This window comes from Leucoraja erinacea, chromosome 1 (genome assembly GCF_028641065.1).
Source record: "Leucoraja erinacea ecotype New England chromosome 1, Leri_hhj_1, whole genome shotgun sequence".
NCBI lineage: Eukaryota > Metazoa > Chordata > Chondrichthyes > Rajiformes > Rajidae > Leucoraja > Leucoraja erinaceus.
In genome coordinates, this window is record NC_073377.1 from 27795802 (window position 1) to 27820684 (window position 24883).

At 43.3% G+C, this 24883-nt stretch overlaps 1 protein-coding gene across 2 annotated transcripts in view; it reads right to left on the bottom strand.

Annotated features, from left to right (window-relative positions):
- Positions 1–24883, bottom strand: part of il11ra (interleukin 11 receptor, alpha) — a 76238-nt gene that overhangs the window by 40565 nt on the left and 10790 nt on the right. Inside the window, exons 1-3 of one of the 2 annotated variants that reach the window (XM_055632076.1) lie at positions 13244–13265; positions 6931–6986; positions 3492–3585 (exon numbers count right to left, since the gene is read on the bottom strand). In XM_055632076.1, the coding sequence (XP_055488051.1) occupies positions 3492–3585 (94 nt within the window). In that variant the 5' untranslated portion in view covers positions 6931–6986; positions 13244–13265. Of the gene's footprint in view, positions 1–3491; positions 3586–6930; positions 6987–13243; positions 13266–24883 lie in introns of those variants that run through there. The other variant, XM_055632067.1, reaches the window with a different exon arrangement.

Consider the following 24883-nt stretch of genomic DNA (forward strand, 5'->3'; position numbering starts at 1 on the left):
CTGGTTTAAATCAAAGGTAGATACAAAATGCTGGAGTAACTCAGGAATTCCTTCTCTCCAGGGATGCTGCCTGGCCCACTGAGTTACTCCAGCATTTTGTATCTACCCTTATGAATCATGTTCTATTAAATCGGTTGGACTTTCAACCAAGTACAGATAGTTTTGCTGTAATGTATTTTTCCACATGGTGAATTGGATGTAACATGATTGATAACCATATAACAATTACAGCACGGAAACAGGCCATCTCGGCCCTACAAGTCCGTGCCAAACAACTTTTTTTCCCTTAGTCCCACCTGCCTGCACTCATACCATAACCCTCCATTCCCTCTCATCCATATGCCTATCCAATTTATTTTTAAATGATACCAACGAACCTGCCTCCACCACTTCCACTGGAAGCTCATTCCACACCGCTACCACTCTCTGAGTAAAGAAGTTCCCCCTCATGTTACCCCTAAGCTTCTGTCCCTTTATTCTGAAGTCATGTCCTCTTGTTTGAATCTTCCCTATTCTCAAAGGGAAAAGCTGCTCCACATTAACTCTGTCTATCCCTCTCATCATTTTAAAGACCTCTATCAGGTCCCCCCTTTACCTTCTGCGCTCCAGAGAATAAAGACCTAACTTATTCAACCTTTTAGTCTGTAACTTGATTTTTTTGTTGAAAAAAACTGCAACATTCTAGTAAATCTCCTCTGTACTCTCTCTATTTTGTTGACATCCTTCCTATAATTGGGCGACCAAAATTGTACACCATACTCCAGATTTGGTCTCACCAATGCCTTGTACAATTTTAACATTACCCCAGCTTCTATACTCAATGCTCTGATTTATAAAGGCTAGTTTACCAAAAGCTTTCTTTACCACCCTATCAATATGAGATTCCACCTTCAAGGATCTATGCACGGTTATTCCCAGATCCCTCGGTGTTCAACTGTATTCTTCAATTCCCTACCATTTACCATGTACGTGAATTAGGATACACAAGTTTTATTACATGTGCCCAATAGTTTTTTGCATGATTTCAATCAGAAATGAGAGAATCACTTACTAGTGTTGTGAAACCAGGGACTCTGCAGAAGGACTTGGACAGGTTGGTAGAGTGGACAGAGAAGTTGCAGATAGAATATAGTGTAGCAAAGTGTAGAGTCATGCATTTTGGTAGTAGGAATAAAGGCGTCGCCTATTTTCTAAATGGGGAGAGAATCCAGAACTCAGAGGTGCAGAGGAACTTGGGAGTGCAGGTGCAGGATTCTCAAAAAGTTAATCTGCAAGTCAAATTGGCAGTAAAGGAAGCAAACTCAATGCTAGCATATATTTCAAGAGGGCTTGTATACAAAAACAGAGATGTAATGCTGAGGCTCCAGGGCCGCATTTAGAATATTGTGAGGAAGGATGAGCTGGCTCGGGAAAGGGTCTTGTGGAGGTTTACAAGAATGATCCCAGGAATGAGTAGGTTAACCTATGATGAGCATTTGTCAGCACTGGGCCCGTACTCCCTGGAGTTCAGAAGAATGAGGGGGAACCTCATTGAAACATACAGAATATTGAAAGGCTTGGATAGAGTGGATGTGGAGAGGAAGTTTCCACTAGTGGGAGGGTCTAAGTCTAGATGCCATAGCCTCAGAATTAAAGGACGTTCTTTTAGAAAGGAGATGAAGAGAAATATCTTTAGTCAGAGGGTGGTGAATCTGTGGAATTCTTTGCCACAGAAGGCTGTAGAGGCCAAGTTAGTGGAGATTTTTATTGGTCGAAGGGCATAATTCTACTCCTATCAGTTTTGACTTTACTGAAATTTGCTGTTGTTACACAATGTTCTGTGATGCACGGTTTCTTTGTTATAAATGCAACTATTGCATTATAGCAGAACGACATTTCACTTCATTGGAATTTTCCCAGGATGATATTATACAAAGGTGAAAAGGCTATATTTATATTGCCCTTTTCATGATCTCACCTAAACCACTTTTTAGTCTGTGAGGAACTATAGAAGCATAGTCAATGTGCATTCCTTTCATCCTACTTCTGCCCTCAAGTCAATCAATCATGCCTTGTGCAAGATTTTTATTAACTTTAATAATTTAGTGGTTTCTCTTATCAGATTCAGATTCAAACTTTGTCATTGTGCAGTGTACAAGTACAGAGACAACGAAATGCAGTTAGCATCTCCCCCAGAAGAGCGAACATACAATAATGGAACAGTAAAATATATATGTACCGAGATGAGAAAATAATTTTTTACACAGAGAGTGGTGAATCTGTGGAATTTTCTGCCACAGCAGGTAGTTGAGGCCAGTTCAGGCCAGTTCATTGGCTATATTTAAGAGGGAGTTAGATGTGGCCCTTGTGGCTAAAGGGATCAGGGGGTATGAAGCGGGCAGGTACAGGATACTGAGTTGGATGATCAACTATGATCATATTGAATGGCGGTGCAGGCTCGAAGGGCCGAATGGCCTACTCCTGCACCCATTTTCTATGTTTCTATGTACACACAGTAGCAGTAGTGCAATTTGTCTGGGGGAAGGAGTGTCCGGGGGGGGGGGGTCTGGCAATCACCGAGGTACAGAGTTAAGTTGTGTAACAGCTGCAGGGAAGAAGCTGTTCCTGAACCTGCTGGTCCAGCAACGGAGAGACCAGTGGCGCCTCCCGGAGGGTAAACAGTCTGTGGTTGGGGTGAGAGCAGTCGCTGATGATGCTGCGCGCCCTTCGCAGACATCGCCTGCTCTCGACAGACTCAATCGAGGGGAGTGAGGAACAGGTGATGCGTTGGGCAATTTTCACCACCCTCTGCAGTGCTTTCCGGTCGGAGACAGAGCAGTTGCCATGCCATACTGTGATGCAGTTGGTAAGGATGCTCTCGATGGTGCAGCGGTAGAAGTTCACCAGAATCTGAGGAGACAGATGGACCTTCTTCAGTCTCCTCAGGAAGAAGAGACGCTGGTGAGCCTTCTTGACCAGTATTGAGGTATTGTGGTCCAAGAAAGGTCATCAGAGATGTTGACCCCCAGAAACCTGAAGCTGGAAACACGTTCCACCTCCGTCCTGTTAATGTGGATGGGGGTGTGCGTGCCGCCCCTAGACCATCTGTGGTCCACAATGAGTTCCTTGGTCTTCTTGGAGTTAAGGGCCAGGTTGTTGTCAGTGCACCATGCTGCTAGGAGCTGGACCTCCTCCCTATAGGCCGACTCATCGTTGTTGCTGATGAGGCCAATCACCGTTGTATCATCTGCATACTTGATTATGGTGTTAGTACCATGTACAGGTGTGCAGTCGTAGGTGAAGAGGGAGTAGAGGAGGGGGCTTAGTACTGTGAGGAGAGAGCTCATCCTGTGTCAAGCTGCGGTCTGGATGGTGGAAAGACCAAACATCTGATCAACTCTGCAGCCACTCCTTAAGCCACAAAGGCAACACACTTCTAGCTTCATTGATAATTAGTTAATCAAAAGGCAATTTTAATGGCGTCTTCTTTTTAAGAAAGGCAACAAGCTTACCATTCCCTCTGAAACCATTTGCATCAGCTGGAATCAAAAATGAGGCAACGGCCAAAACAAATACATGGTAAATGCAGGAGGTAGAACCAATCATCTGAAATAAGAACAAAATAAGAGAAATGTATTATCCAAAATGACTAGTCCAATAACTTGTCCATAAATCTTAAAATACAAACTTCAATACAAATCTTGAACAGTATGTTATCAAAGATTCCCACCAGATTGCAGATAAATATTTGATTATTTTTTTAAGTACTGACCTTTTCTTTTTAATCAGAAAGTGGCAGAGAAACACCAGTGGATTTAAGGCTTATCAGGATAGGACAAAGAATCAGATTTTGCACAGATCTGTTAAAACCCCAAATGTCAGAAGAGAAATAAAAATGTTAAAAAAATCAAAAACTGAAAGATGATTGTTTAACTACTTCCAGACTATTTATATTAGTCTCGTTAGAGAAAGGAAAAGAAAATCCTGTTTATATCTTCACATGTAATGCACATTATAACTGAAAACAATTCTAGAGAAATTATGATGTAGGGTCCCGACACCAAACGTCAACTATTCCTTTGCCTTCATAGGTGCTGCTTGACCTAATTACTTTGAGCATCCCTTCCCACCACCCCCACCACCACAAGCAACTGCATTTTTACTTATTCCTCTATTCTCAACTGTGGAAGTCTAAAGAACTAGTGATCTCAATCTTGGAGAAATAGTCAGTCTGTCCAGATTCACCTTCTGTATTCTCTTCTTTCTCTGGCTGACTACACCAAGCTACTCAAATATAATTATTACTGGAGCATCTCTACCAGTAGTTCCTTCTCTTGACCATCCAATGTTCTGTCCTTGGCAATATTCTCTTTCCTCATATGCACAAGGTTAGATTCTGTATTTAAGTACTGGAATGTAGAAGGATGATAGGCGATCTTATACAAACATATAAAATCATTAGGGGATTGGACACACTAGACACAGGAAACATGTTCCCATATATAACCATATAACAATTACAGCACAGAAACAGGCCATCTCGGCCCTTCTAGTCCGTGCCGAACACGTATTCTCCCCTAGTCCCATATACCTGCACGAGACCATAACCCTCCATTCCTTTCCCGTCCGTATGCCTATCCAATTTATTTTTAAATTATAAAATCGAATCAGCCTCCACCACTTCCACTGGAAGCTCATTCCACACAGCTACCACTCTCTGAGTAAAGAGGTTCCCCCTCATGATACCCCTAAACGTTTGTTCCTTAATTCTCAAATCATGTCCTCGTTTGAATCTTCCCTACTCTCAATGGAAAAAGCTTATCCACGTCAACTCTGTCTATCCCTCTCATAATTTTAAAGACCTCTATCAAGTCCCCCCCCCCTTAACCTTCTGCGCTCCAAAGAATAAAGACCTATCTTGTTCAACATTTCGCTGTAACTTAGGTGCTGAAACCCAGGCAACATTCTAGTAAATCTCCTCTGTACTCTCTCTATTTTGTTGACATCTTTCCTATAATTTGGCGACCAAAATTGTACACCATATTCCAGAATTGGCCTCACCAATGCCTTGTACAATTTTAACATTAAATCCCAACTTCTATACTGAATGTTCTGATTTATAAAGGCCAGCACACCAAAAGCTTTCTTTACCACCCTATCTACATGAGATTCCACCTTCTGGGAACTATGCAGTTATTCCTAGATCCCTCTGTTCAACTACATTCCTCAATTCGCTACCATTTACCATGTACGTCCTATTTTGATTTGTCCTGGCAAGATGTAGCACCTCACACTTATCAGCATTAAACTCAATCTGCCATATTTCAGCCCAGTCTTCCAAATGGCCTAAATCTCTCTGTAGACTTTGAAAATCTACTTCATTATCCACACCACCTATCTTAGTACCATCTGCATACACACTAATCCAATTTACCACACCATCATCCAGATCATTGATGTATATGACAAACAACAGTGGACCCAACACAGATCCCTGAGGCACCCCACTAGTCACCGGCTTCCAACCTGATATACGGTTATCCACTATTACTCTCTGGCATCTCCCATTCAGCCACTGTTGAATCCATCTTGCTACTCCTGCATTAATACCCAACAATTGAACCTTCTTAACCAACCTTCCATGAGGAACCTTGTCAAAGGCCTTACTAAAGTCCATATACACAACATCCGCCGCTTTACCCTCATCAATTTCCCTAGTAACCTCTTCAAAAAATTCCAGAAGATGTCAAATATGACCTTCCAGGCACAAATCCATGTTGACTGTTCCTAATCAGACCCTGTTTATCCAGATGATTATATATTTTATCTCTAAGTATCCTTTCCATTAATTTGCCCACCGCTGACATCAAACTAACAGGTCTATAATTGCTAGTTCCCAATGTTGGGGGAGTCCAGAACCAGGGGCCACTGTTTAAGAATAAGGGGTAGGCCATTTAGAACTGAGATGAGGAAAAACAGAGTTGTGAATTTGTGGAATTCCCTGCCTCAGAAGGCAGTGGAGGCCGACTCACTGGATGCATTGAAACGAGAGTTAAATAGAGCTCTTAGGACTAGCGAAATCAAGCGATATGGGGAGAAGGCAGGAATGGGGTACTGATTGTGGATGATCAGTCATGACAACATTGAATGGTGGCGCTGGCTCAAGGGGCCGAATGCCCTACTCCTGCATCTATTTTCTGTATATCTATGTAATATTCATAGCAAAAGGATTTGAGTATGGGAACAGGGAGGTTCTACTGCAGTTGTACAGGGTCTTGGTGAGACCACACCTGGAGTATTGCATACAGTTTTGGTCTCCAAATCTGAGGAAGGACATTATTGCCATAGAAGGAGTACAGAAAAGGTTCACCAGACTGATTCCTGGGATGTCAGGACTGTCTTATGAAGAAAGACTGGATAGACTTGGTTTATACTCTCTAGAATTTACGAGATTGAGAGGGGATCTTATAGAAACTTACAAAATTCTTAAGGAGTTAGACAGGCTAGATGCAGGAGGATTGCTCCCGATGTTGGGGAAGTCCAGGACAAGGGGTCACAGCTCAAGGATAAGGGGGAAATCCTTTAAAACCGAGATGAGAAGAACTTTTTTCACACAGAGAGTGGTGAATTTCTGGAACTCTCTGCCACAGAGGGTAGTTGAGGCCAGTTCATTGGCTATATTTAAGAGGGAGTTAGATGTGGCCCTTGTGGCTAAGGGGATCAGGGGGTATGGAGAGAAGGCAGGTACGGGATACTGAGTTGGATGATCAGCCATGATCATATTGAATGGCGGTGCAGGCTCGAAGGGCCGAATGGCCTACTCCTGCACCTAATTTCTATGTTTCTATGTTTCTATACCAGGCTGCACTCTATAACTTTAATACCATATCCTTCTCAAAAATCCTTTTTGTGAATCTCACAACCTCAACGAAATTCTTGAACAGGACTCACCTTTTTAGTTCTACATCAATTTTCCGTCTGCATAGGATAGCTCATTGGAACAGCTTCTGCATGAAAAGTTCCGACATATGTAAAAAAAAAGGTAACTTAATGACTTTTCTAGAAATGTTGAATAAGTAAAACAAACATTGTCTTTGAATAGCCGATTGGCTATTATTTGGTTTAGTTCCGTTCAATTCAGAGATACAGCGTGGAAACAACTGAGACCAATTGACCACTCATTCACGCTAATTCCATGTTATCCAACATTCGCACCCTACACACAAGGAGCAATATACCAAAGCAAATTAACCTACAAGCCTGTACGTCTTTGGAATGTGGGAGGAAACCGAAGAACCTGGAGAAAAACACGTGGTCACACGGAGAACGTACAAAGTTCACACAGACAACACTAGAGGTCAGGATTGAACTCGGGTCTCTGGCTCCGAGAGGCAGCAGCTCTAACACTGTGCCACCCTCTTGCATTTAAAACAATGGTATAATTTCATAATTTATTTCAGTCATCACTATTCACTACTAAATAGATCATGCCAAACAGATTTTGCATTACCTAACTTTTCATTAGTCAAGTCACGGCAAGTTTATTTGTCACATACACATACGAGACGTGCAGTGAAATGAAAAGTGGCAATGCTCGCGGACTTTGTGCAAAAAGACAAACAAACAACCAAACAAATTACAAACAGAATCACATATTATTTTACATATTAAATATTGTGGGCGGAAGGAAAAACGTTCAGTAAAGTTAGTCCCTGATGAGATAGAAGTTCACAGTCCGAATGGCCTCTGGGAAGAAACTCCTTCTCAACCTCTCCGTTCTCACAGCATGGCAACGGAGGTGTTTACCTGACCGTAGCAGCTGGAACAGTCCGTTGCAGGAGTGGAAGGGGTCTCCCATGATTTTATTGGCTCTGGAGTTGCACCTCCTGATGTATAGTTCCTGCAGGGGGGTGAGTGAAGTTCCCGGCCGAACGCACTACCTCTGCAGAGCCTTCTTGTCCTGGGCAGAGCAATTCCCAAACCAGATGGTAATATTTCCGGACAAGATGCTTTCCACAGCTGCTGAGTAGAAGCACCGGAGGATCCTTGGAGACACTCTGAATTTCCTCAATTGCCTGAGGTGGTAAAGGCGCTGCCTTGCCTTACTTACGAGTGCTGCGGTGTGTGATGTCCATGTCATATCCTCAGAGATGTGGACTCCCAGATATTTAAAACAGCTCACCCTATCCACAGTATCCCCATTGATCCTCAATGGTGTGTATGTCCTCGGATGATGTGCCCTCCTAAAGTCCACGATCAGCTCCTTAGTTTTTTTGATGTTCAAGAGGAGGCTGTTGTCCTGGCACCAGAGTGCTAGATCAGCCACCTCCTCCCGGTAAGCCTTCTCATCGTTGTCTGAGATCAGGCCCACCACCACAGTGCCATCAGCAAACTTAATTATTGAGTTGGAGCTGAACCTAGCCACACAGTCATGTGTGTACAGGGAGTACAATAGGGGGCTGAGGACGTTGCAGTACAATATCACTTTAACACGTTTGCATTTCTAGATTGGAAGATAGCAAAAGTAATGCTATTATTATTATTATTAGTGGAAAGTAGGAGAGAGAATGTTAGGAACACTTGATCGGTTAGTCTAATGCCAAAAGCTAATAAAAAGCTAGAATCTATAGCATAGGATATAATATCAGGGCACTGATATTGTACAATGTACAATGGGTAATGTGATATGTATAAATAGAATATCAGAGCTGCAAAATAAAAGCAGAAGCTTAGGGGCAGCACAGCAGTAGAGTTGCTGCCTGTGTTCGATCCTGACTACGGCTACCATCTGAACAAAATTTGCACATTCTGCCTGTGACTGTGGGATTTCTCCGGGTGCTCGATTTTGTTCCTACATTCCAAAAAGTATAGGTTTGTAAATTAATTGGTTTCTGTAAATTGTCCCTAATGTGTAGGAAGAACTAATATATGGGGGGGGGGGGGGTCACTGGGTGGCGCAGACTTGGTGGGCCGAAGGGCCTGTTTCCACACTGTTTCTCTAAACTAAACTATAAAAGTTTACGAGTCAGAGACGTGCGTGCATGTGCTTATCACCTTTAGACTTCATCTCTTGGGTTGTATATTAAGAGCGAGATGAGCCTTACACACACACACATGACAAATCCAGGATTAATACAGATCAAATTCACACAGAGAACATGGAAGGGAAGAGAAAGAATGAAAAACACAAATAGTGTAAAGAGCAGCAGATAAAAAGCAGAACTGTACGACCTTATAACCAGCAAAAGATTTGTTAAGGAGCTAGTGGTTCAAAAATTAATCTTTTTTCAAAGATGTTAAAATGTTGATGAGCACCTATCCATTCTTTCGCTGGTGAATATAACAGAAATAAAAGTTTATTCTGTAAAAAGCTTAATCCACCTACTGTGATGACTATACGCCACACATTTCACATCATTGGATGGTACTATTAGTATTCTTATTTAAGAAGAAACAAAGATCTTACACAGTACTAGTATAACATTTCCAAGCCCATGAGTTGCAAAGGAGGAGGGCAACCAGGGCCCCAGTGTGCTTGATGCTGAACGAGCAGCAATTTCCAAACAACAAGATACATTAAATTAGACCACGATTGCTTTCAACATAAGAACTCAATAATATGCTCACTACATTACAGAAAAGAGAAGTTATTAAAGAGGATAACTAAGGATGAAATAAAGACTTTAAAAAAATCATCTGGAACACCAAGTGGAAAAGGCAATGCCCTGAAGGCAAACAAGTTAACACTGCAGTACAGAAAAAGGAAATAACAATCTTTCGAGCGTCCTTCAACATGGAAGTTACGTTCAAGAACTGGAACGTTTCCAAGGCTGTTCTGCTGTTCAAAGAAAATCACGAGAAAGCAAATTCAGTAACATTTCTCAAAAGGGAGTTGGCCACTTCTTGGATAGCAGATTATTTGTTGGGCAGTAGAATAGCAATAATTGGGTAGGTCTTTCACATAGTTGAAAGCAGGTACCGTGGTCCAGCGAAGCCCTTCCTGCGCCATTCTGTCCCACAATTCATCCACTGTTGGTACATCCACACTTCCACCAGTTATGAAACAATCCCATGGAAATGCTGCCAGTTTTGTCTTCACTATCCACTTTATCAGGCTTCCCATACACTCCCAGTCACCGATAACATTGTCACAAGTGCCGACTGTCAAAATTGCTTGGCACCACATCTTTAAATGAAAATGTGTAGGCAGACGATTAATCCATCAAATACCATGCCAGAAAACAATAGAGGAAGCAAAATCTGTAATGATTACCAAGAAGTACAAACACTCCCCTGCCCCCAACTGGAAAAGAGAGTGTGTGGCAAACAAGAACACAGCAATTTATAAAGGAAGAAACTGAAAGAACAGTTCTTTCCCACAGTATGTGTAGGAAGGAACTGCAGATGCTGGTTTACACCGAAGATAGACACAAAATGCCAGAGTTACTCAGCGGGTCAGGCAGCATCTCTGAAGAAAAGGAATAGGTGACATTTCTGGCTGAGACTCTTCATCAGACTTTGCCACAGTTCTGTTCTCATCGGACAGAGCAGGTATAAAGGTCACCTGGCCTTCAACTTTCACCCTGCCCGCCTCTGCTTCCAACACATCATTCTCCAACATTTTTGCCACCTTCAACGCAATCCTACCATCAGTCACATCTTCCCACCAACACCAGCTTCCACTGTCAGCAGGCGCCCTTCTCTCCGAGAATCATTTGTTCACGCATCCCTCCCAACCCAACTCTATCCCTTCACACACTTTCCACTGCCTCCACAGGAGGTGCAACACTTGACCATACACCACCTCCCTCACCACCAAACAGCCCTTCCAGGTGAAACACGGGTTTTCTTGCACCTCCTCCAGACTTGTCTGTTGCATTTGATACTCTCATTGTGGCCTCCTCTATATTAGCAATGTCAAGCCTACTTAACCATTTCACCAAACAATCACCGTCCACCAGGGGCTGCTGGAGCTCCTGGTTGCTAGCTAGTTAAATTCCACTTTGCATTCTCGTGCCGGCTTCCATCCTTGGCATCCTCCACTTCCAGACGATGCCACACCTAATGCACCGGAGGAACAGCACTTCATATCCATATGGGTAGCCTGCAACTCAACAGTATAAACATAGAATTCTCAAAATCTAGGTACCCCACCCCCATCTCATCTACACTGCCCCCTCCCTGCACATACACCATTCGTCCCTCTCCCCTTGCCACAGTTCCTTTCCCCTCCTCCATCTACTCATCTCCTTCCCTCCCTCGAACACCTATTGTTGTTCCCATCCCTCCCTCTGGTTCTACATTTCTCTCCAAATCAGATTCTACATCTGCACCATCCACCTTACCTCCAGCCTTTGAAATTAACTCTACCCATCTGCCACTCTTGCCCTCCTCACCCAAACCCACGTCACAGTCAGTTCATCCCCTGCCCCTCACCTCTCTTCACCAGCTTTCTCCCGTCCATCAGTCTCAAGAAGTCTGCCCATTGTTGTTCATTCCCTCCCCAGATGTTGCCTGGCCCACTGAATCGCCACAGCATTTTGTTTTTCGCTCAGGGTTCCAGCTGTTTCTTGACTGAAAGAATGCCTTCAGTCCTGCAAATCTGATTCATTTACAGTATTTTCTACAGTGTTATTTCAGCCCCAGTGCCAACCTGGTCATACTATAAAAATGTATTTGCAAAAAGCACTGACATGCCAAAATCTTTGCAAAAATTGACATCACAAGGATTTTGTCACCTGTTTTTCCCCTAAGAGGTTATCCAAAAGGTATGTAGTTTGGCGTCTATATTTAGAATATTTGATCAAAATTATGAAGAGCTTGTTCTAACTTGGTTCTTCACCCATGAATCCCTTATTGGGTACAGCTTGAAGGAATTTTAGTGGAATTTGAGAATGTCCGGTCAGAAAGAGTCGACAAGACATCAAAAAGACGAGCAGACATGAAATAGGGCAGTTTTATGTCCATGAGCGAGAATAACCTTCGTTCGTGTAAAACAAGCAATGGGAAATTGGCTGCAAGCTTTACCAAGGTCGCCCTTTGCTGATACACTATAATTCATTTTTAAATCACTATTTGGATAAATTATAAAGCAAACTGAAAATGTTAATTGCCCAGAGATCAACATCATTTTGTTACATGAGACAGGGGTGGATGGATTTGCAGTCAACCCATCTCTGGTGGTGTGGATGTTTTGGGCAAAAGTATCATTGTTATGATGGCGGGTTTGCAGGCAGGATTTTGATCTTCAACAACAAACACAAGTCAAAAAGCTGCTGCTTCTAGAAGACGCAAATAAAAATGATTAGCAGAACGCACTCAGGTCAGCCAGCATCAAAGTGTCAGCATTTCAGGTGAAGCAACATTTGGTTTTCTGATTTCATATCTTGAATTACAAGCTTTAACTCTGTCTGGTCTTTTTCCTGCCTATTAGAGGAAAAGGGGCTTTTGTAGGTGAAGCAGTTTCTACAGATTTCCAAAACCACCGCACAGCAGATGTCAATGGGCTTTTGTTTGTGTGCCTGCCAAAATTTGAGCTATTAGAGCTACTTCTATTTATTTTCCTCAGTCGACAGCTTGCAGTTTATAGCTTTTCAAGTCTTTGTTCTCGTATATTAAGCAGAACACTGGTTACTGCCTCCACCTTACACAGCGATTACCAGACGTGCACGGTTCTTCAGGCAAATATTTTACCCTGCTACTCCTCGAATCCTTAAACTAATTACGTTAAATCTACATCACCTAGTTATCTGATATTGTCTATTTATTATCTAGTTATCCTAGTGATAGGATCAGTCTGAAGAAGGGTATCGATCTGAAATGTCACCCATTCCTTCTCTCCAGAGATGCTGCCTGTCCCACTGAGTTACTCCAGCATTTTGTGTCTACCTTCGATTTAAACCAGCATCTGCAGTTCTTTCCTACTCACCTAGTTATCTGTCAGGGGAAGGGGTAGCCATTATACATATTGGAGGGATTCTCAAAATTTAAATACCCAAGTTAAGTTCCCACTGAATCCCCCATTTCTGACAACCTTCTACCGCAGCACCAGAGAGCATACTAACACATGGCATCACTGTGTGGTATCTCAGCTGCACGGAGGCGGAGAGGAGAGCTCTTCAGCGCGTCGTCCACAGGGCGCAGAAGATTATTGGGACACAGCTACCAGCCTTGGAGGGCATCTACTACACACGGTGCCTCAGGAAGGCAGTCAGCATCCACAAAAACTCCTCACACCCTTGTAATAGACTGTTCGAACTCCTACCTTCTGGAAGACGTTACAAGGCCTTCTACACCCGCACCTCCAGACTCAGGAACAACTTCATCCCCAGAGCTATCGCTGCTCTGAACCGGCCCTGCTGAGTTCATATTGAATCCCTGCTTGTGTTATGTGCTTTCTCCAATGAGGGCAATAACCTTTGTGCTATCATAACATGCCCTGCTACCATAACATGCCCTGCTACATCTCAGGATTTGCTGAATGCAACCCAAGACTCCCTCTGTACCCCAAGACATATTTTGAGACCAAGTCAAGATGCAGAGAGGATGCCTGCTGACATTATCAGCTGAGAAAGTGGCATTAAACTCAGGGTAATTTAATAATTCTATAACTAGTAATAATTACTATAACTAGAAATACTAGTCATAACTAGTAATTCTATTAATAGTTCTATTATTCAAGGTAAAATCAAGCATGCATCCTGGTAGAATATGGTGAGGAACCAATCTGATAGAAACTGCCTTGGCAAGTTTAAAAAAATATTTTTAAATCTCAGAATTCCAACATAAACAGAACCAGCCGCATAATGTTATTTATTTGTTAGGATGCAGGAGGCCACTATTTGGACCACTGGATCCATGTTAATTTATCCACACAGAGTGGAAACAGGCACTTCAGCCCAAGCTGCTCACACCGGCCACCATGACCTTTGTGGTGGAAAAAAAAACTACCCCTCAGATCCTTATGAGAAGAAAGCGGTCTTTTGCAGGCGAAGCAGTTTCTACAGATGTCCAAAACTACTGCATAGCAAACAATCTTTGGGTTTGGCATGCTTGCCAAAATTGGAGCTATTTAAGTTACTTCCAATAATGGGCAAGTTCTTTGGCCCCTTCTCCTCAATTCCTTGAGCCCTAAAACTTATCCTCCCCTCTAATTCTTTTTTCTCTAGAAGGCAATTCAGAACAGTCAAATAGACAATAGACAATAGGTGCAGGAGTAGGCCATTCGGCCCTTCAAGCCAGCACCGCCATTCACTGTGATCATGGCTGATCATCCACAAATAACCTATCAACACTGCTTTGGGATGAGACAGGAAATTGGAGCAACAAGGGGAAACCCCACAAATAAAGCAGGTAAATGAATCACACAGACAGCACCAAAGGTCAAGATCAAGTCAGGATCTTTCGAGCGAAAAAGCATTCAATAAACTCCACTGATCCCATCGTTGGCCTGATCTTAACCATATAACCACATAACAATTACAGCACGGAAACAGGCCATCTCGACCCTTCTAGTCCGTGCCGAACACGTATTCTCCCCTAGTCCCATCTTGCGGAGCTTCTCATGCAATCTCCTAGATCAAGCAGCATGGAATTTGCAACACTTCCTAATCCAAATGCAGCAAAACCTTTCCGTTGGCTCCCTGGAACCTGTTCATGTGTCACCCACTAGAGCCCAGAACCAAACATCAAGGCACACCACTAATCATAGGCCTCCAGTCTCCTTCCACCGTCACCCTCTGCTTCCTTCCATGAAGACGATTCTCTATCCATTCAGCGATTTCTCCCATGCGATCTAACCTTTCAGAGCAACTTATTCTGAGGGATAAGATATACATGCATTTAGATGGACAAGGGCTGACTAGGGATAGTCAGTATGGATATGTACATGGGAGGTTGTGTCACATGAATCTCATTAAGTTTTTTTATGATGTGACCAAAAAGGGTGATAAAGGCAGAGCTGGAGATACATGCATTTCTGTAAGGCATTCAACGAGGTTCCACATGTTTGGCTGCACTGGAAGGAATCCACAAAGGGATAGCTGATCGGATAGAAAATTGTCGTCATGGGAAGAAGCAGAGTGATGGTGGAAGATTGCTACTCAGACTGGAGGCATGCGACTAGTGGTGTGCCTCGGGGCTCGGTACTGGACCCCTTGTTGTATGACATGTATACCAATGATTTGAATGAAAACATACACGGCATGATTAGCAAGTGTGCAGGTGACACAAAAGTGTTTAGTATTGTAGATAATGATGATGGTTGATGGAATATAATGTGAGGTGTTACATTTTGGAAAGTCCAATATGGGCAGGAAGTACACAGTGAAGTACTGGGGAGTGTTGTAGAGCAGAGGAATCCAGACGTGCAGGCACATCATTCCTTGAAAGTGGCGCCGCAGGTAGATGGGGTGGTCAAAATGGCTTTCGGCACTTTGGCCTTTATCACTCAGAGTAGATCAGTCTGAAGAAGATTTTGACCCAAAACGTCACCCATTCCTTCTCTCCAGAGATGCTGCCTGTCGCTGAGTTACCCCATCATTTTGTGTCCATCTTCAGTTTAAACCAGCTACTGCAGTTCTTTCCTACTCATATTGAGTACTGAAGTTGGGGGGTTATGTTGCAGTTATACAAGGCGTTAGTGAGGCCACATTTAGAGTATTGTGTTCAGTTATGGACAGCATGTTATAGGAAAGACGTCAAGCTGAAAGAGATGTAGAGAAGATTTATGAGGATGTTCCCAGGACTCGAGGGTCTGATCTGCAGGGAGATTTTGAGCAGGCAACTAAGACAAGGACTTTATTTCTTGGAGCGGAAGCTGAAGGACGATGTACAGAGGTGTACAAGAACAAGAGGGGAATAGATTAGGGCGAAATGCACAGAATCTATTACTCAGAGAAGGTGAAATCGAGAACCAGAGGTCATCGGTTTAAGATGAAAGGGCAAAGATTTACTTAGAACCAGAGAGGCAGCTTTTTTACACAAGGGGTGGTGGGTGTATGGAATTAGCTGCCAGAGGAGGTAGTTGAGACAGGCACTAAATCACAACATTTAAAAGACATTTGGACAAGTACATGTATATGAAAGGTGCAATTTCCACCCGGCACACAAATACACTAGAACCATAGAAACATAGAAAATAGTTGCAGGAGTTGGCCATTCGTCCCATCGAGTCGTCATTCAATATGATCATGGGCTGATCATCCACAATCAGTAGCCCTCTCTTGCTTTTTCCCCCATATCCCTTGATTCCGTTAGCCCCAAGAGCTAAATCTAACTATCTTGAAAACCTCCAGTGAATTGGCATCCACTTGAATTCCACAGATTTACAACTCTCTGGGTGAAAAAGTTTTTCCTCATCTCAGTCCTAAATGGCCTATTCCTTAGTCTTAAACTGTGTGACCCCTGGTTTTGGATACCCCCACCATGGGGAACATTTTTCCTGCATCCAGCCTGTCCAATCCATTAAGAATTTTATATGTCTCTATAAGATCCCCTTTCATCCTTCTAAATTCCAGTGAATGCAAGCCCAGTCGACCCATTCTTTCCTCAAATATCAGTACCACCATCCTGGGAATTAACCTGGTGAACCTATGCTGCATTCCCTCAATAGCAAGAATGTCCTTCCTCAAATTAGTATACCATCTCCAACACCTCCCTCCCCTTTCTTAATCTCTTCATCACAGGAGATAAGACTACAGACTGACATCCATTACAAACCTACTGATTCCTACACCTATCACGTCTTCCCACCCTGCCTCCTGCAAAGACTCTATCCCCTACTCCCAATTTCTCCATCTCCACCGCATCTACGCCCATGATGATATGTTCCATAACAGGACATCCAAAATGTCCTAATTCTCTAGGGAACGGGAGTTCCCCACTTCTATCACAGATGCAGCCCTTACTTGAGTCTCCTCGGTAACCCGCAACTCTGCTCTTGCTACCCCTCCCCCCAGTCACACCTGCAACAGAGTCCTAGTTCTCACCTTGCACCCAATCAGCTGTCGACTACAGCACAAAATCCTCCAACATTTTTGCCACCTCCAATGGGATCCCACCACAGGTCACATCTTCCCATCTCCACTGCTTTCCACAGCCACAGTTCCCTCCACAACTCCCTGGATTGCTCATCCCTTCCCACCCAAACCAACCCCTCTCAGCTTCCATGCCGGGCAACCACAGGAGACGCAACACCTCTATCTGTACCTCCTCTCTCAACTCCATCCAGGGACTACGCCAGTTCTTTCAGGTCAGGCAGAGCTTCACTTGCACCTCCACCAAAATCCACTGTTCCAGGTGTGGACTCCTATATATCAGCAACACCAAGCGCAGACAGGGCGATCATTTCGCTGAACACCTTCGCTCAGTCCACCGAGGCCTATGCAATCTCCTGGTTGGCAAACACTTGAACTCCCCTTCCAATACCTATACTGACCTTTTTGTCCTGGGCCTCTTCCATTCTCAGTGAGGCAAAGTGCAAATTGGAGGAATAGCACCTCATATTTTGCCTAGGCAGCTTACAACCCGTCAGTATGAATATCGATTTCTCTAATTTCAAGTAACCCTTACATTCCCTCTCTCTCCACCCCTCCCCACCCTAGACATCCTACTAGTTTCACTGTTCTCCAACTTAGTTTGATTGTTTGTTACCACTCATGATCACCTTTCACACAGCCAACAATGAACCATAGAGGGCACCACCTTTCCTTGATCAATGTTGCTGATTTCGATTTGTTCTTTTCATACCCATCATTCCATTGTTCATTGTACCTTTTTGTGCCTCTAGTTTCCCTCACCCCCGACTCTCAGTCTGAAGAAGGGTGGCGCTGTACGATGGCAGCCTCGCCAATAGTCTGTCCAGTCATTTTCTTCTTTTGTTGTTTTTAGTCTCTTTTGTTGTTTTTGTTAAATGTATATTTAAGTGTATCTTTAGTTTTGTATTATATGGGGGGGGATCAACTTCGGGAACTCCAACCGTGGGAACCTGTGGACTTAACATCGTGGAGCTCGCGATCCCTTGGTTGAGGATCGACTTCGAGAGCGCCAACTGCAGGAGTTTCAACCGCCTCGACGCAGGAACTTTGATCGCCCCGACAGCGGATGGTTCGTCTGACCGCGGGGAAAAAAGGAGGTAAGAAGATAATACGTTATTGCCTTCCATCACTGTGTGCTGTGATGGATGTTAATGTTAATTATTATGTAGTGATGTGTCTTGCTGCCTTTTTTGATATGACTGTATGGCAAATCAAATTCTTTATATGTTTTTACATACTTGGCTAATAAATTAATTACAATACAATACGATATGTTCTATGAAACGTCACCTATTCCTTTTCTCTAGAGATACTGCCTGACCAGCTGAGTTAGTCCAGCATTGTGTCGATCTTCAGCATCAACCAGCATCTGCAGTTCCTTCCAACACAATGTTTAGAAGGATTGGGTTAAAATACAGGAAAGTGGGACAAGTGCAGATGGGGCTTCTTGGTCAGCATGGGCAAGTTGTGCTGTAGGGCGTTTCCATACTGTATGATTCCCACCAAGTGTTTCATTCGTAGCTGCTTCCTCGTTCCAAGCAATAGAATCGGACAATAAATCCCAGTATTTCTAGCAACATCCACAATTAAACAAAGAAAAAGGTAATGGGGAGAAAATGAAAATGCAAGCTCTGGGGAAAAGATGTGTCTGCATACGTTGTTTGCGGAATTGCTGAATAACATGAATCAAGAATAGATTAGTTATACATTTGATGGCTATAGTGCAAGTTAAAGCAGTTCAAAATTCTGAAGATCCTACAATAGATGTCAGTTAATATGGACTTAGCAATGAAAGCATTGCACAGAGGCAGAGTGCAGAAAGACAGTCACCACAGAGTCCAAAGTTTGGAGATGAGCCAGGAAACCAAAATTAGGGATGAACTCTAGTGCCAGCACTAGAGAGACGTCCAGTGTCCCTAGGGACCAAGAGTGGGAATCAGGACGTTAAGATCATGTGGAAGTGCATGCACAAAAATGGACCGTTTTTAACAAAAGCATCTGAAGTATAAATTGCTACGATTGTCTTCATGGTATCCAGTTAATAAAACATATAATGTACTAGACCAGCATCACACAGGAGGGCTGGTCCCCCAACACAATATTCCACTTCTCCACCAATTCCAATATTGGTGGCCAGTTGGAGGGGTGGGAGGGGGCGCACTTTTTCTGGAGCGCTAGTATTGGTGTTGTGGGCTGAAGGGAGTCGTCTCTAGAGGGCAAGTAGGGACATTGTGGGCCGAATGGATTATTGGGTTGGCGGCTCAGTCACTCAAGTCTGTTGTGCTGGCAGCTCACGGCTGGTGGGCTAGCAGTTGACCCATGGCTATTCCTTGAAATTCCATTTCAAGCAGGGTGCAAAGCCACCAAATTCAAGTGCAGTTTCTTACCACTTCAAGCAGGGTGCAAGGCCACTAAGGACAGCGAGTCGTGACCTCTCCCTCCTCCATCTTGCAGAGACTGAGCCACGCCCACACTTCTGGGTTTTATAGTCTCTCCCCCTTCCCACCAGAAGGGGCGTGGCCTTCTTGGCGTGATTGACAGAAGAGAGAATCTAAACATTTTTTAAACACTAATAACGCCTTTATTTTTCATCGATGGGAAAAATCCTCGGCACCTGATGAGCAGAGGGGGACTCTGAGTAAGATGGCCAAAAATCAGAGTCATACTTGGTAGCGTTTTGTTGATTGGACTTAATTATATAGAAGGCAAGGCAACTTTAATTAGGCAACACAGCTTGAGCATTTAAAAACCAAAGGCGACACAGCTTTAGCATTTCCAAACTATATTTTCAAACCACATTAAGGGCACTGACAGGTCATAACACCACTCACAGTTTAGTAGGCATGTGTTCAGTGTTATTCACAGCTCAGACTGAGAATTGCAACCTCTCACTCCCCCATCTTGCAGAGAACTGAGGCACCTCCACACTTCCGGGTTTTATAGCCCCTCTGGAAGGGGCGTGGCCTTTAGGAGAGAGAATCTCACCATTTTTTAAACACTAATAACTCTTTTATTTTTCATCGATGGGTAAATTCCTCTTGTCCTGTGCAGCGGAGGTGGACTCTGAGTAAGATGGCCAAAAATCACAGCCGCAAGTCACAGCGATTTTTCTAAAATCAATATACAGAACAGGAAGTGGTCAAGATCAGACATTTAGTAATATAGATAATTATAACCACTGTAGTAGGGGAATGGATTATTGGGCCATTGCCACGTTTCATGATAGCAGTTGATAAACAAAATGTGTGAGAGAAGTGTGAGTGTGGAAAGGGATGTGATATTAGATGTGCAAGATTCCAATATGGAGAAGTGACCCATTGCAATAATCACTCTTTCACACACAACTAATAAATACATTTTTTTGATAAGAAATGGATAGGATAAGTTTAGAAATATATTAGGAAAATGTAGGCAGGTGTGATTGATGTAGATGGGGCACGTTGGTCAGAGTGAGCAAGTTGGGCATATCCCTCTATATCTTTCCTCTCTATGTACCTAGCCAAATGCCTTTTAAATGTTATATACCGCCTCATCTACCTCCTCTAGCAGCTCATTCCATACACCCATCACCCTCCAAGTTAAAAAGGTGCCCCTCGGATTCTTATTTAATCTTTCCCCTATCACTTTCATTTATGTTCCCTTGTTTTTGATTCCCTATTCTGGGTAAAAGAGTGATAACTGACATCCAACTAGCAAACCCATATTAAGTATAAGATTACCATAAGATAAGAGAAATGAAATATTGCGATATCAAACACTTATGTTTATTAAGAGCATAGTGCTTTCATTTGAGCATCACATTTCACAGCACTAGGGGTTAATTGCCTGCAGAACGAGCACACAAGAAGGACATCCGACTCTACATCTGCCCCCATAATTTTATAACACATACTATACACTTTTCCGGTAAGGAGTTTTAGCTGCTCTGTTATTTACAAAATTAACTTGCATTCATGGATGATGAAAGTGATCAAGTAACCATTAATCTTTCTGAAATGACAATCATAGCGCACATTTAGGACTTCACAATACAGTGCAAACAACCAAATAATGGTTTAACACAGAAAAGTCGTTTTAAAGGAAGATTTCATCTGTGAGAGCAACAGATGGTATCATATATTCTATCTGTCCACTGGTGCGTAACCATTAGAATGATGGTCGCTATCATTGCACAGAGCAACACTATTATTGTATAAATCCATTAAAAGGCAAAGAAGCATAAATCTCTCATGACTGGCAAACTATCAAACTATTCGTCAAATCATAAATTTTAAGGCAAGTACTTTAAATGTAACATATAGAACAGTACAGCAACAGGAGCAGGCCCTTTGGCACACATTGTGCAGACTGAATATAATGCCAAGTTAAACTTATCTCTTCTGCCTGCACATGATCCATATACAAAACTAAAAGCCTCTTAAATGCCACTATTGTATCTGCCTCCACCACCACCCCATTACCTTTGTGTAATAAACTTATCCTGTACATCAGCTTCAGAGGGGGAGAGAGAGAGAGAGAGAGGGGGAGGGGAGGGGGGTGAGGGGGGAAGAATTATCTTTAGTGAGATTGAAAAATTAAGGTAGGCTTTAGAGCAATTATATTTTCTCCTCCATACGAATAATATCAAACAACTGGAACTGCTTTCTTTTCCTTGATAACAATACTGAAAAATATTAATTTCGTAGTTTGCGCCTTTCTTTTTGCATCATATTTATAATGTGCGCACACTAACACAGTCGAACAGTAAAGGGCCTGTCCCACCAGCATGTGATTGCATGCGTCTAGCGTGACCAAGCCCGCACTGTTCGAAATCTTTGCACGCCAAAGGCCTATCGGCCCGCAGCCGCATTGACGGCGTACGCAGTGTCTTGACGTCGTATGCAGCGTCTTGACGGTGTACGCCTAGCGCGTGGCGTTGCGCGATGACGTCACCGACTGGCGTGCCGTTGTGCGATGACGTTACCGCCCGACGTCCAAATTCTGATTGGCGAGTATGATGTCGAGACCAGCCCCGCACAACTCCATCCGCGCTTGGAAGTGGGACCGGCCCCGCGAGGCCTTACGCCTCAAGCGACCACATTAGGTCGCGCTAGACGCATGCTGGTGGGACAGGCCCTTAACAGGCAATCAAATCAACACACAAAACATTTTCTAAAAAAGGTATTATTTACTGCAAAAACGTTAGTAATTTATTTGCAGTGTTTGCATGCTCCTCTATAACATTTGACATAACATTTGACATACCATTTTAGAGTACAACTAGATTATTAAAACAAGGACAACTTCAATTCTTGATTTAAAATATGTGTACAATTACCCCAATTATCCCATTCCATCAACATTACTCGACTCAACAAAAAAAATCTGAAATATTGGTCATAAATTGGTCATACATTGGGTGCAAAAATGCTCCAAAACAAGGCTCAGAATGCACCAGAGAACATCTAAAACCCCAGGGCCCTTAAGCAGGACCTGGACCCCGGCCGCAAGGAACTGAGCTTTGCACTTTAATTCAAAGACTTTATTGTTATTCAAAAATACACCAACAAATGCAAGTCTGAACAAAATTTAGTTGCATGTGGCTCACTGTGCAATATAAAATAGCAAAAGGATAAAATAGATAAAAATATAAAATAGATAAAAGTGGAGGCACATTATATGGAATTCAAGAGTCTGATGTCTCGGGGGAAGAAGCTGTTACAAGACCTGGCCATCCTGCTCCTTATACTGTGATACTTTCCCCGAGGGCAGCAGAGTTAACAGTCCATGATGGAGATGTGCGGGGTCTTTTATAATGCTGTTGGCCTTGGACAAGTAACATTTGCACACAATTTCCCGGATTGAAGGAAGAGAAGTCCCGATGATTTTTTCAGCCATCCTCACCACTCTCTGCACGGACTTCCTGTTGGAGGCTTTGCAGTCCCCAAACCAGACAGAGATGCAGCTGGCCATATGCTCTCTATGGTGCCCCTGTAGAAAGTGGTGAGGACGGGATGGGGGGGGAGGTGAGCTCTTCTCATCCGGCACAGAAAGTGCAAACGCTGCTGCGCTCTCTTAACAAGTGATGCAATGTTTTGTGACCAGGTCAAACTGTTCGTGATCTGCACCCCCAGGAACTTAGTGCTACTGATGGATGTAATTAATCTGTAGTGGTGTGTGACTGTGCAGGTTTCTCCTGAAGTCAACAATGACCTGCTTTGTTTTGTCAACATTCAGGATCAGATTGTTCGTGTTGCACCAGTCCACCAGTTGTTTCACCTCCTCCCTGTATGCAGTTCATTGGCCCACCACTGTTGTGTCATCTGCGTACTTCATGATGTGGTTTGTACTAAACCTGGCACAACAGTCGTGGGTCATCAGGGTAAACAGCAGTGGACTCAGGGCACAGCCCTGAGGGGAGCCGGTGCCCAGAGAGATGATGTTGGAGGTGTTGTTTCCAACCCGCACTGAATGGGGTCTGTCAGTGAGGAAGTCCAGTAGCCAGTTACACAAGAAGGTGCCTCCTGAGGCCCAATGAAACCACTTGTAATATGTGCTGCGTGCACTTATGTCACATAATTATTTTGTAAACCTGCCATGCCACCCCTCCCCCCCTCCCTTTTGAAAAGCTTTGTATGGGCCTGGTGTATAATATTCTTAAAACTGTTATAGGCCTTTCTTACATATGCTATCACAACGCACTGTAGTCTCTAAACTGTAATTTTCCTTGTTCTACATTTCAGAATAATAGTGTTTTAAGCCGATAACTTGACACTAGCACTGGCAATAAATAAATAGCGCAGCTTTCCACCCCTTATCTCATTGGCCGCACTCAGCTGCACATCGGTATCAATCTGGGGGACTCTTCCATGTTCTTCTTGTCGTGGGGGTGGGGGATTGGGAGGGGCGTCACAAGTGGAATAGCCTAGGGCCTCTATTCATCTAAATCCGGCCCTGACTGGTTACGATATCAATCTTTGACACTTGCCCTCAGGGTCTGCATTTCCATAAATTTAGGTGTTGGCTGTAAATTTTACTAACAAACTACATTTTAACAGACAAGCCATACATAGAGGGTAGACAGAAATGCTTGAGAAACTCAGCGGGTGAGGCAGCATCTATGAAGCAAAGGAAATAGGCAATGTTTCGGGTCGAGACCCGATGTGAGTGTGGGGGGAGGGGGGCATCATACATAGAGCATCACAAACAGATGTCGAAGCACAGATCCCTGCAGAGCTCCACTGGTCACACACCTCCAGTCTGAATAAATCCTTTCCACCACTACCCTCTGCTCCTATGAATAAGCTAGTTCTAAATCCCAATGACACAGTGGATCCCATGCATCTTAATCTTCAGGATGAATCTACCATAAATGACTTTATCAAATGATTTACTACAATCCCCATGGATAACATCCACTGTCCTAGCTTCAATAACCAACTTTGTTACCTGATCAAAAAACATGACCAAGTTCGTAAGATGTGACCTGCTGCGGACAAAACCACGATGACTGTCCCTACTTAGCCCATTCTCCTTCCCAAATAATCCACTCCAATAGTTTCCCAACCACTGTTGTGAGGTTTACCATATAGTTTCCTGGATTACCACGACATCCCTTCTTAAACAAATGAACAACATTGACTATTCTCTAGTCCTCTGGACCTCGCCTGTGGCTGGAGAAGATGCAAAGATCTTCTTCAAGGCTCCTCTCTTGCATCTTTCAATAACCTTGGCTATTTAATTAAAATTTATAGTAAATTTCAACAGAAATTTCAAACTATACCCTTCTCTTTAGTAATTGTTCTGGATTATCACTACAATTTAACATCCTTTTACACTCAATGGATCTGTTACCCGACTTAATGTATTCAAGAGGATGTTAGATACAG